The 12,885-nt window shown below is 34.7% G+C and overlaps 1 protein-coding gene across 1 annotated transcript; it reads right to left on the minus strand.

Moving 5' to 3' along the window:
• Positions 1-5,237: 5,237 nt before the first annotated feature.
• On the minus strand, positions 5,238-12,348 carry LOC121419025 (calmodulin-A-like). The gene is made up of 6 exons (XM_041613284.1): positions 12,186-12,348; positions 11,541-11,571; positions 10,164-10,307; positions 9,243-9,369; positions 6,945-7,060; positions 5,238-5,621 (listed from the first exon to the last, which is right to left on the minus strand). The coding sequence occupies exons 1-6, from the start codon at positions 12,186-12,188 to the stop codon at positions 5,593-5,595; spliced, it is 450 nt and encodes a 149-aa protein (XP_041469218.1). The 5' UTR covers positions 12,189-12,348; the 3' UTR covers positions 5,238-5,592.
• Positions 12,349-12,885: the final 537 nt, after the last annotated feature.

Consider the following 12,885-nt stretch of genomic DNA (forward strand, 5'->3'; position numbering starts at 1 on the left):
TATAGTCAGATTTGAAACATTTTTTAGTCTCTCGACACTTGTAACACATTTCTTGATACTGCTCAGTCTTCCAACAAACAACCCCCCCCCCCCAAAAAAAATGTCAGTTGCCTTTCTCTCGCTTGTGCATATGAAATTAAATGCATGTGTTATTAACCCCAGGGGGGTCCAAAAAAGTTCCGGTCAAAATCATGGTATGAACGGGCAGTGAGGCAAACATTTTGAGCACTGGCGTAAATCCTTGCGTCACACTTATTTTTCAGGGATGGATGGAACAATATATCATCCCCCCTGAACAACAGATGTGACGCAAGGATTTACGCCAGTGATTTGGAGGGGCCCAGGTATATGGTGTACCAGAAAAAAAAATTAAAATTAAGAAAAAAGTTGCTAGTGAGCGAAGCGAGCGAGCAAAAATTTTGATATCTTTATTACAAAATCAATTTTTTTTATATATTTTGACATAGTATTTAGAAAATGATATTATGTTTTCACCATTCTCTCTTTCCTTTTGTTTCCCTCCCTCTCTCGCTCTCTCTCTCTTTAATCATTTTTTTTAATTCTTTCTTTGCTATTTTTCTCGTTTTAATTTCCCCGGTGAAATCCGCTAGGGGGAGGACAGCCTGCCCCTGCAGCCTGTTACGGCACTGACTTTTCGCCTCTGATTTCGGGGTGTTAACATGTCGAAATTTAAAAGCCCTCCCAGTACCCACTGCTCGAACGAGATTGACGCCACTAACCATAGGCGGCGGAAGCGGGGGGGGGGACAGGCCCCCCTCTAAATTTGAAGTTGGGGGCGGTCCCCCTAATTTTTTTTGTTGAGAACCTTTTATTTTGCTTGTTATTTTTGTCCTGCATCCCCAAAAAATTCAGGTGGACCCCCTAAAATTTAGCTTGATAACCTTTTTTGTTTTTGTTTTGCTTGTCAAAAAATTTCATCATAAAATTTTGGTTGATCTGGGGTCACCCCTGTCTCTCCGAATGAAAATACTTGGGGGCAATTCCAATTGCCCCCACCCCGATAACTTTAAAAGTTTGAAGAAAAAAAATCGCAAAATATTGGCCCCTATCTTAGCATGGGAAAGCACCGTAAAAGCATTAAACTTAGCATAATTATGCTATCATTATACCCCCCCCCCCTAAAAAATAAAATAAATAAGTAAATGAATAAAAGTTTTTCGGCGCTCTATAAGCGCGCAAGATATTGTAGGCCTATTTTGAAATGGCGCATAAAATTTTGGACATTTTTTCACCCTCAACATGGAACAACGCCCCTGCTTAGGCCAATGCAACATTGTTCGATTCGAGGCAGAGAATGAATGGATGATGATTTGATGTAATTTTCATTATTACTTTCTTCTACTCACATCAACGATTTTCAATGCGCACCTAATCAATATTGCCTCGCTAGATGACGCATTTAATCGCCTTAATGAAGAAAATGTAGTTCCTTTAAACTCGGTGCAATGTGATACATTCATCTGTTTTTTGTAGGGGGGGGGCTAAGTATAGGCATACAAAAAAAAATAATTTACCTAATCAGAAGAAAATCTTGGATTTGTGTTTGAATTCTTTAGTTGCAGTCATAGGCAAATGGGTCCCTACATGTTAGAATATACCTTATACTAGATCGACAATGAATAATTTTGGGGAACTTTCATATAGAAGTCTAAACATGGATAGAATAGGCATACGACAGAGCGAATCGACATAGAATTCAATGCCTTTGTTTGTATTCGTAAATCAAAATTGTAGGGTCTATTGCATTCTCGTTTTGTTATTTTGACATTTTGAGAATATTCACTTATAAAACAGGTTTTGACGCCTCTCTCGTATTCACACTACCAGCGTCAATAAGATGATTAATAGAAAAGGTCCACCACTTCCCTTTCCTCACCACACCGACAAGAACTAGTATTCAGTTTATATAGGTTAAAAAACACACTTTTCTATACATTTATCTTGATTAGGTAGAAAACCTTTAATGTATTATTATGTATTTCTACAATATTTTCCTTTTCATTTGCATTACTGTGCTATTTCCACATTTTTGTCACTTAAAAAAACCCTGAAGCAACTTTTTCAGAACTCACTCACTACGCTCACTCGCTGTACGCCTTGAAATATTATGTCTTCCATCTATTGAAAATTTGTTCACTCACTTCTTTCGCTTGCACATTGATATTTACTGCAATTCATTAATTTGTGATACCAACTAATCCTTTATAAAAAAATATATTGATAAGCCTATAAATGACAGATATTTATAATATATACAATACGTATACATTGCCCACGATGAATTACACACCATTATTTTGAAAGAGATTTTTGGACACCATCCAGTTTTCAATTACTCAAAATTTGCTCGCTCTTTTTGCTCTCTCGCATATTGATATTAGCTGCAATAAATTATTCATTACTTTATATCACAACAAATCCATTGCAATACAGCCATCGAAAAAAAATCGTTATAGGCCTCTTATTATACTGAAAGATGGTACTATTATATACGGTTTTATATATACCTCCGTACATATAGCCTTTGGTGTGGGGGTGTCCCCGAAATTTTGAATTTTTCAGGTCAATATATTGCCACCGCCCCCAACTCCGACCGGATTAACGTCAGTGCTACGTTCCATAATCTCATACCACCCCTTCGAAACTGGTTTATTATGTCTAACTATACAGTGCGTATCAAAAAAAAAGTTTACACTTAGAAAAAGTTCTGTAAAATTATACATTTGTAATATCCTGAAGATTTTTCCTCATTATGACATTGGTACAGGTCCATTTAAGCAAATGACGATGTAACTGTCGAAAAAAATTTCCGCTTGAGTGAGCACCACTTACTTTTGAAAAGTTGGTGAAAAATGATTTGCGCAGAAATTTGAAAAAAATTATGCGAATATAAGTAGACCTAAATCATGAAGATGGAATTTAGCTAGTAAAATTGACTTGAAGATGTATTTTACCTTTTTAAACTTGTTTCCTTGCCAAAAACACTTCGAAGAGTGCATTGAGCCCCACCCCATTCCCACACACCGAGGCCATCGTGACGATACTTGCTTTACACTGAGCTGTGAAATGGCTTAGGCTTGTTTTTTGTTTTGTTTGTTTTGTTTATCATTGTTAAGCTTGTGAAAAGTGTGGAGAAACAAGTATTAAATGAAAAATAAAATGTAACTCCACTTCAAAATGATAAAACTTAGTGAAAAAATTCTGGAGATGTCTGATATAAAGTTTTGTTCAGATTAAGTTATGTCCTCAGATCCAGCTGGCACACAAAGGGTAAAGGATGTGCTTACTGTTTACTGCTAAGTGTTGAAATTTCAATTTCGGTGGCAAAATTGTTACAAAATGCTGGAATGTATCCGTTTTATTACAATTGACTAAAAGTGGAAGGGAAATGTATCAGAAATGTATCGCACGGTAAGTTTGATTTCGCCCTTTCTCCTCGACACAGCATGAAAACGAGCATTTCTGCGCAGATTTCTGCGAGTTTTACAAAAATGGACAGTGCTCACTCAAGTGTAACATTCTGTCAAAACTTTTACTTTTATTGGATAGATGAGACCCAAACCGAAGATTATATGTGAAGAAATTATCCACATGTTGTATATTTCTGAATTCCCATGCAGGGCTTTTTCAAAGTGTAAACTTTTTTTGATATGCACTGTATAGTGTTCAATCTAAAATGTTCAAAAGTACAATCTAAAAATTTGAAATTTGGCGACCTCGTCGCTTTTTAAAAGTTTTTATAGTGTTTTGACCAAGCATTACTGAACGCAATTATTGTTTAGTATGTTTAAAATTTGAGGGTGATTCATTTTACCGCGCATTTTATAAACATTATATAAAACATAATTATGCGTTTAGAATATATACTCTCTATGTTTGAAGCAGAATATAAATAACAAAATAACATCATGGAATAAATTTAGAAAGAAATTATATAATTATATTCAATAAACAAATAGTTTGAATATAGATTAAAAGACAAATAAAATTCGATGGAAAGAGTATAAATAAATTCATATATAATATAAATTTATGCAAGTCATAGGAAAGAAGACTAAATAAAATGAAATTGGACTCAAATTCGATGTTTGTACATATCTTATTATTTAAATACATAATACATGAAACGAAAGTTTAATGTAGTAAAGTATAATGACGAATCGCCAAGAACTAAGGTGGGAAGAACTGAAAAGATTCTATTTACGTTGGTTTCTACGAAAAACTACATAGAGCACATAAACTAATAAAATTCACTAATTCTCAGTGAAAAACTCGCTTCTACCTTCTGCATAGTTAATTTGGCCAACAAGACACTTAAATTATGATAATCGTTCTGCATCTACAACGCCTTTATACAAAGATTGTCCTATGATTGTCTTATTGTATTTTGGAAAATGATCATCGACTTGATATTAATGCGAACCCGTTTATACACAAAGCTTACAATTTTCGCAGAACTGTTTAGAACTCTCCTCTTTTCATTATTCGTATGATTTTTTGTTGCTGTTGTTTCTAGTTTTAATACTTACTCAGCCCTCCCGCATGCTTTGAAACATCCGCATAAAGCCCCCTAGAAAAAAAATCATTTCTATTATCATCAATATTTTATGACTGATGGCATAGATCATAATCATTAATCTTCCAAGTCACTCGTTCTTCGACTATACGCAGTCCTATATACTCTCTTTTTCTCTCTCTCTAGGGCTGTTTATATCGGACATTGCTGGGTAGACGGACTTCAATTTTATTTTACTATAATGTATGCTAAACCAATCAATCATAATGATTTTTTTTTAAATAAATACTACGAGAACAAAAGTAAAAGTATCTTGATGGCAGATCGTACCCGCATACACTCGCACCAAATCATTATTGCTCACATTGATCATTTGTGGCCATGCACGTTATTCATAATTCTTATGTTTTGACGACAAAATTATAATGACGGCATGTGCTGCTGCGATTTCCTGTGGCCCGTTTTTCCGAACAAGGATATAAGGTCACGTTTCTCTTATAAAAAAACGTTATAAGGATCATGGGCAACCTTACGAATTAAGATCTAACGGCCCGTAGAGCGCACCTTGGAGATCTTAATAATCTATATAACTATAGTCGCAAAGACACTACAGATTCAGTTGGATACAGCAAGTTAATTAAAAGGGACCCTTTGCTGAGTGACGGCTATATTGCAGGGGGGTAAATGAATTTTGATTTGATTTGTTCTATTTAAACACGCTAAAAAGCCCTCAATCAGCCAAATTCGGGTTTTCAGAGAGGCCGTGAAATGATCATGATATATTATTTTCCGACTGTCTTAATGTTCGTTTTGCATTTTATCCTTTCTTTCACACTTTCACGCTACACATTTCCACGGACATCTGTCAAACAGATCCAAAATACTATGCGTGTCGAAATCAGGGCAGGAATCGCTTAAGTCAAGGTGTAAAAAAAGGAGCACCCCATGCAACTCCCATAACGTTACTATTTAGAGCAGCTCAAATAATATGATTTCAAGGTGATGAAAATTTGTTCTTCATAGTCTTCACAGAAAATCCTTATAGCGATAATATCTTACTCCTTGGTCATCATGGAGACGAATTCTGTTAGGACAAAAATAAGATAAGAACAACAATAATAATTATGTTAATAATGACCAAGTACGTCTCAAGACTTTCCGACCAACTCAAAAACACGGAAAGACACATCATGATTGTAAATAATGTTAATGCGGACAGTCATGAGAGTATTCTCACTTTTGCGGAGTTACATCCTTGTGTGATTGTCGGGGTTTTTAAAAGTTTTTTGTCGGAACTGTAGACATGCTATACAGTGTAAGAATTATCATAAATATCTTAATATTTCATCATAAAACCTGTAAAAAAATGTCAAGAGCTCAATAATGTGTTACCATGATGGTAATACAGACAATTTCAGTGTTAGACTTGTTGGATTTTCCTCATTTTATTCTAATCAGCTTTTTGCTGGGGTTTACTAATTCCCTACAAACAGGAAGGGGTGCCAAGACACGTACCCCATCCTCTCAGCAAAATATGGCGTTTTTATTTTCATTTTTTTTAAATTACCTATACCCATTTTCAGCTGATACCTAAATTTCGATAGTATTTTTGTTGAATAATATTGTAATTTTTAATTTGCCTCCAGTTTCCTGGATCTGTTCAAGAATACAACTGATGTGCAATAAATAGCTTTCTCGTTAATGAATTGCTTGTCATACCAGGTCCAGCATGCAACACTAATGTGAAAATTATCTGTAGACAATTATCATGATTACACCAGTCTATATAGACGAGGAAATAAAGGCCACTGAAAATGCGCTCTCTCTCTTTTACGTGATCTTCGATATTGAATGCTATACACAATCATAAGAGAGTGGCAACTGTAAATAAATGGTCTGCCTTGCCTAAAGACGCAAAGCTGTGGTGTGGTTTAAAGTCTGGGGATTTATCCACTGAGCCACAACACCTCAATATTTCAAAGAACATTTACTAAAGGCTCGGGCCTTATCCAAAATCAGATTCGAATTCTAAATCTGCACATATTTTGGAACAAAATCTTATGTCACTTAATGTTTTTGGATTAACTTTCTTCACAAGAAATCTAAGACTTTTAGGATATTCAAAGTGTGACGACGGTGAAATGAGGTGCAAAGTCAGAGGAGGCCAGGAGAATGGCAACTGCCTCTACAATTTTTCTTAATTGAATAAAAAAGAAAAGGAAGAGGGGGACATGAAGAAAAAACAGGTATTAAAAAGAAATGGTTGGTTGGTATAACTATCCAATACACGTGGCCTTTTTTCATTGAGAGAAAAAAGGAATGACGTCACTTACTGATTTCCGTCGCCCCCCCCCCCCCATTCCCAATAAAAGTACTGAGGTGCAAGACCCGTGATTGAACTACTCACCTTCATAGTTGACTTGACCGTCACCATCGACGTCTGCTTCCCTGATCATCTCATCCACCTCTTCGTCCGTCAACTTCTCACCAAGATTCGTCATCACATGGCGTAGCTCGGCAGCGCTGTGATCAAGAAAAATATTATTCGTTAAACTGGAAGTCTTTTGCACTTGGGAACACTTTATTTGAATGTGATAAAACATGTACAAAATATTATACATGAATTATTGTGAATGATTATGGATGCTAGATCAGAAGACCTTTGAACAATCATCAAAATAGAGCCAAAAAATTAAGGTCGATTGATCCGTTATAATTCTAACAGTAAACAGGACATTTACTACTAAAATTAAAACGGATTAATATTAAGTTGAAATTTCAAATTATCCGGGTACCTCAATAAAGTCAAGGTGTATGCTCTCTTAAACATGTTTAAAGGATGAACCACAATAATGCAAAATATCTTCTGAATTTAACATCGACATAATTAACCCTATACATTTTCTTGTGATGAGGGGTGGATCAATGACTTGTTAGTTGGAGAAACTCGTTGAAAGGAGTAAACTTTTTCTGATGAGCAAAATAAAAATAAGTATTTTTTCATCCTCCGTCATTTTCTCTCTTTCTCCCTCATTTTTTATTTTGGTCTGACGAATCAAACGTGCACCGCATGTGGCTCTGACGGGCCAGATGATTGTATAATGCAAAGATACATACTCATTTTATTAAAGGTCAAGTCCACCTCAGAAAAATGTTGATTTGAATCAATAGAGAAAAATCAGGCAAGCACAATGCTGAAGATTTCATCAAAATCGGATGTAAAATAAGAAAGTTATGACATTTCAAAATTTCGCTTATTTTTAACAAAATAGTTATATGAACGAGCCAGTTACATCCAAATGAGAGAGTCGATGATGTCACTCACTCACTATTTCTTTTGTTTTTTATTGTATGAATTATACAATATTTCAATTTTTACGAATTTGACGATTAGGACCTCCTTGCCTGAAGCACAAAATGTTAAAATAATGGAATTCCACGTGTTCAGGGAGGAATGAAACTTTATTTCACATGACAATGACGAGAAAATCAAAATATTTCATTATTTCAAACAATAAAAAACAAAAGAAATAGTGAGTGAGTGAATGACATCATCGACTCTCTCATTTGGATGTAGCTGGCTCGTTCATATAACTGTTTGTGAAATGAAGCGAAACTTTGAAATGTCATAACTTTCTTATTTTACATCCGATTTTGATGACATTTTCAGTGTTATGCTTGTTGATTTTTTCTCGTTTTATTCAAATCAAGTTTTTGTTGGGGTGGACTTGTCCTTTAAGATGACAGAAGATGTTTGAAAATTTGTGTATTTTTAGATGCTACCATGGTGAGTTTGGAACTACCCTACACCAAAGACATTTTGTTAAAACTAAAGAAAAATTAGGATATACTAAATACAAGGAGTAGCATATACTTCAAATCTACTTCATGTAGGATATATTGTTCAAGCTTTAGTGAAAGCATGGTTCTCAAGAAATAGTTATGAAAAGTTAAATGAAAATAGTTGAGGAACCGCATGCTTTCGGGAGCATAAAAAGAAAATGGATAGCTGAGGAACCGCATTTTATCAGAGCATTTCAAAATAATGTATCGAGCGGACGTAAAATTGTATTTCTACTAAAAATATACTTTTTTTGAAATGTATAAAGTAGTACCGGCTCAGGGTAAATCGACATAAAAATAGTTCCCGCAGGACATGTATTAGCGCCAAAATGATCGAGACATGAATACATAGGCATAGCCGCCCAGGTCATCCCTTAAAAACCCCTTCTAAGTAGGCCTATTATTGATTGGTCATCGATTTCCTAGATTTAAGGAGACCTCTTGAAAGACACTCAACCATCCTTCATGATTTCCTCTATAATAATGGAAAGAATTCGTTTGTGAAAGAATATGTGATTTACATTTGAATTATGGAGCCATACACAAGTTTTCCAAAATAACTCGTACACAGCAAAAACTGTGCTGTTAACCGGTGTTCATATAGGACCACACCAGTTATTTTACACTGGTGTTAAATTGGTGGTGTTAGATTTACACCTATAGGTGTTATTACAACACCTATGGTTGTTACATTTACACTCTTTGGTGCTATGTTCAATCTCTAGCCTCTAGGGTGTTATTTTAACACCTCAGGGTGTGGTCCTCTATCAACACCAATTGGTGTCAGTTTTAACACCACAGTTTTTACAGTGTACCCAGTGAAGCTAATCAATCCGTTATCTTTCCAAACAAGTCAACATACCTGATGAATCCGTTACCATCCTTGTCGAACACTCTGAACGCTTCTCTGATCTCTTCTTCGCTATCTGTGTCTTTCATCTTCTTAGCCATCATCGTTAAGAATTCGGGAAAGTCGATATTGCCATTGCCTTAGTTAAAAAAAAGTGGAAATTATTGATATATTCGAGATTTTTTTCAAACCCATTTTTTAAATAAAAATAAGAGTTTCGTAAAGAAAATTAATTCATTTAGAAAATGTTAAGAAGATACATAAATACTAAAACGTTGAAAGTTGGAGTGACAGAGATAAGACATTTTCCAAACTTAATGACAAGAAGATACATAGGAAAGCTTACTTAATTTATTTATTTACGTTTTAAAAATCCACTTCTGATACTCCATAATCTGCTTCTTCTTCTTTTTTTTACAGTGCATTAGCGGCGAAAATGAGATTTTTCTTTTTTGATTGTCGAATGAAACTTACGCTTCTTAGTTAAAATATACGGTATACACATTCGAACTTATTAATACCATTTTTTTTACGATATTTAAAATTGTAAGTTTACCTTATAAGTATTTTGCTTGTTCAGACCTATACTTCTTTATGGATTGCTTGTCGTCATCATTCATTCGCAATACTTTAATCCCGCAAAGAAAAAAGGCATCGCAATGTCATGAGCAACAAAGGAATGTAAGCAAGAAAGGAATTTGAAATTCTGTGGCAGTGAAAGCAGACAATCATTCGAAATTCTGTTGTTCTGGATTTCGTTCGGCTTTGTTGATGAAATATTGTAAGATATTCCGATTGGTACACTTTATCATGGATGAGCGAATTAAAACATCGTAGATTTCTGGGTACCTTTTCTATTCCTATAATTCTTGACCCAATGTTAATTGAATTGGATATTGTTTTTAAGATATCAGTAATCAGAAAGAAACTTACCATCAGCATCAACTTCATTGATCATATCTTGAAGCTCCGCCTCAGTTGGGTTTTGACCCAGTGACCTCATCACTGTGCCTAACTCCTTAGTAGTGATGGTGCCATCACCGTCCTTGTCAAATAGGGAGAAAGCCTCCTTGAATTCTACAAATTGAAAACAAAGTCAACATGGAACTGGATGGCGTTGACCCATGGTTGAAGTTTACAAACAACCTTCCAACAAATAAATTAGTAAATACAAGAAGCCTTAATCCCAATATGTGGTTATTTTCTTCTTACTTGAGTCAATGAAAGCAAAATTGTAAATTATTCATTCTCACAAAAAATTATCGATTGGATAATGTGCGTTGGAATTTTAGTTTATAGCCAAAAAGTGTTTTTAACATGCTTATTATCATCATCATCATAATCTCCATCATTACCATAATCATTATTATTATCATTATCATCATCATCATCATCAACCTCATCATCATCATCATTATTATTAATATTATTATTATTAACATTATATCATAATTGTTATTATTATCATTATTATCATCATCATCATGGTCATCATCATTATTATGCATATCTGGGGAGCGTTTCATCAATATTTTCATCCGACAAGTTGTCAGATCTGACATCTTTCCTTGATTCTGATTGGCTGAGAGGCACTGTTCCTATGGTAACTGTCGGATAAACTGGTACTTGTCGGATAAAATGTCCGACAAGTCCTTTCATGAAACGCCCCCCAGATTAAGGTGAGAGTAGATGAATATATCACCGCTGTCGACCTCGATGGTGAAATCAAAATAATGGTTGCCTTTTAATAGGGATGAATCCAATATAGTAGATTGCAAATATTAATATCAAATTCATAACTCAATGTTATTTTGGGCTATCCCAATCAAATATGGGAACCAAGTTAGAGTACATAATGCACCCAAAAATAAACAATCACCGTGGGACACTTCTATACTCTCCTGTACTTGTATATAAGTATATAAGAGAAAATAGCCCAAGACAAATGAATTGTAGAATTGCACATTACTGCCCTCATTATGCAGACATTCTGAGTTGTATTGGCAAATCTCAAAAGGTACAACGTTGGATCGCGAGCCCGAAGATCCCTATCGTGCAAATTTGATACAAATGTCAATTAACAGTTATGATAATGCTGATAATATTCTGAAAGCTTATATTTCAATTCAAATCTTATATGTTTATTTAGCATGCGGATAACAAGTTTTTTATATGTTGTTATTATTAGTATGATAGCGGTAATGCCTTGTGTCAATCATAATTATTTCAAATAGGAAAGTGCAGCTTAAAGTTATTTTTGTTATTCTATTATCTCTCAACTCCAATAACTATAAAAGAATGATAACTTACCGGCGATTTGCTCTTCTGTGAGTTCAGCGGCCTGTGTGAATATCATAGAATTAAAGTAGATTTTTAAGAATTGGAAAACATTAATCTGGTTATCTGGGTTTATACAACTCTGCATTCCTCAGAAGATAATAGGGCCAAAATGAGTCATAAAAGCATGGTAAAAGTCAACTGGATGAATGGGGCTGTATAAACAAACACATTCTTATCAATGTATCGTGCATTTATTTAAGGCCATGCATGGTGTGCAGAACTGAATTTATTTTCGTAAGTACATAATTAAATTCAAATAAAAAATTTGAAGAAAAAAATCTTTACAAAATATATGCGCAGCAAAAATTTTTTTTCTTTCACGTAAAAAGTATAGTGATGCAACTGCCAATGATTCAATTTTTCCTTGGGAGTCTCTCCATAAAATCAAGTTAGAATCCATTTGCGCACATTCATGTTATTATGATACTATGTACGGAATCTATTAAAGCTCAATAGCTTTCAGGTCAATCTTTTAAAAATGTACAAAATAGGTATATTATGTGCATCCCATTGCAAACATTTATGAGTCAATCATCACAATTTGACCTGAAAACACTTATTTTTTAAAGCTTAATACAACCATAATCGTGGATATGAATACATAATTATGCTTACCATTTTTTGTGTGAAGTACAATATGAGGTAGACGGAGAAAATTGCTATCCGTCCGTGTGGCGGCCCTGCAAAGGTGTGGAAATGCGAGTCGTCTCACCAACAGCGTCTCTGAAACTAACGGTAGTCATGCAGAGGGTTTATTACCCGGTATAATCAAATAGCGAAGGTCCTGAACACTCACCGTATTGGCCGTATTGACCATGTTTACCCACCCCGAATACAATCGATATTGTGTTCAATCCTCTTCACTCCATTCAACATCCACTCTCTGTTTCAACAGAAAGGATATTCATCAATAATTCATCAGCCGCAATGCGCATTGCACAAAACGATTGGCGCGCTGAAGAAAATGAGCGAAAGAAACTTGAGTTGTGTTCAAAGGATTTAAGTAATCAAACATTTTCATGAGTTAAGATGTAGAAAATAGCAAAATTAGCAAGGAATACAATTTAATCACGATTTTTTTTCTGTAAAGCACCAACGACGGAAACCAGTCTAAAATTTCATACAAGGCCAGAGATGTTTGACATTACATTCTTCCCAATGTCTTGAGAACCAGCTTCCACGACAAAGACAAAAACTTAATGAGCTATTTAAAACTTTAATTTCATCGCAACTTATCTGACTCACTGGCATACGGATATCTGTGGCTCTTCCCCCAAAAGCTCTCTAATGATCAAGAAAAAAAAGGGAAAATTGT

This window comes from Lytechinus variegatus, chromosome 7, assembly GCF_018143015.1.
Source record: "Lytechinus variegatus isolate NC3 chromosome 7, Lvar_3.0, whole genome shotgun sequence".
NCBI lineage: Eukaryota > Metazoa > Echinodermata > Echinoidea > Temnopleuroida > Toxopneustidae > Lytechinus > Lytechinus variegatus.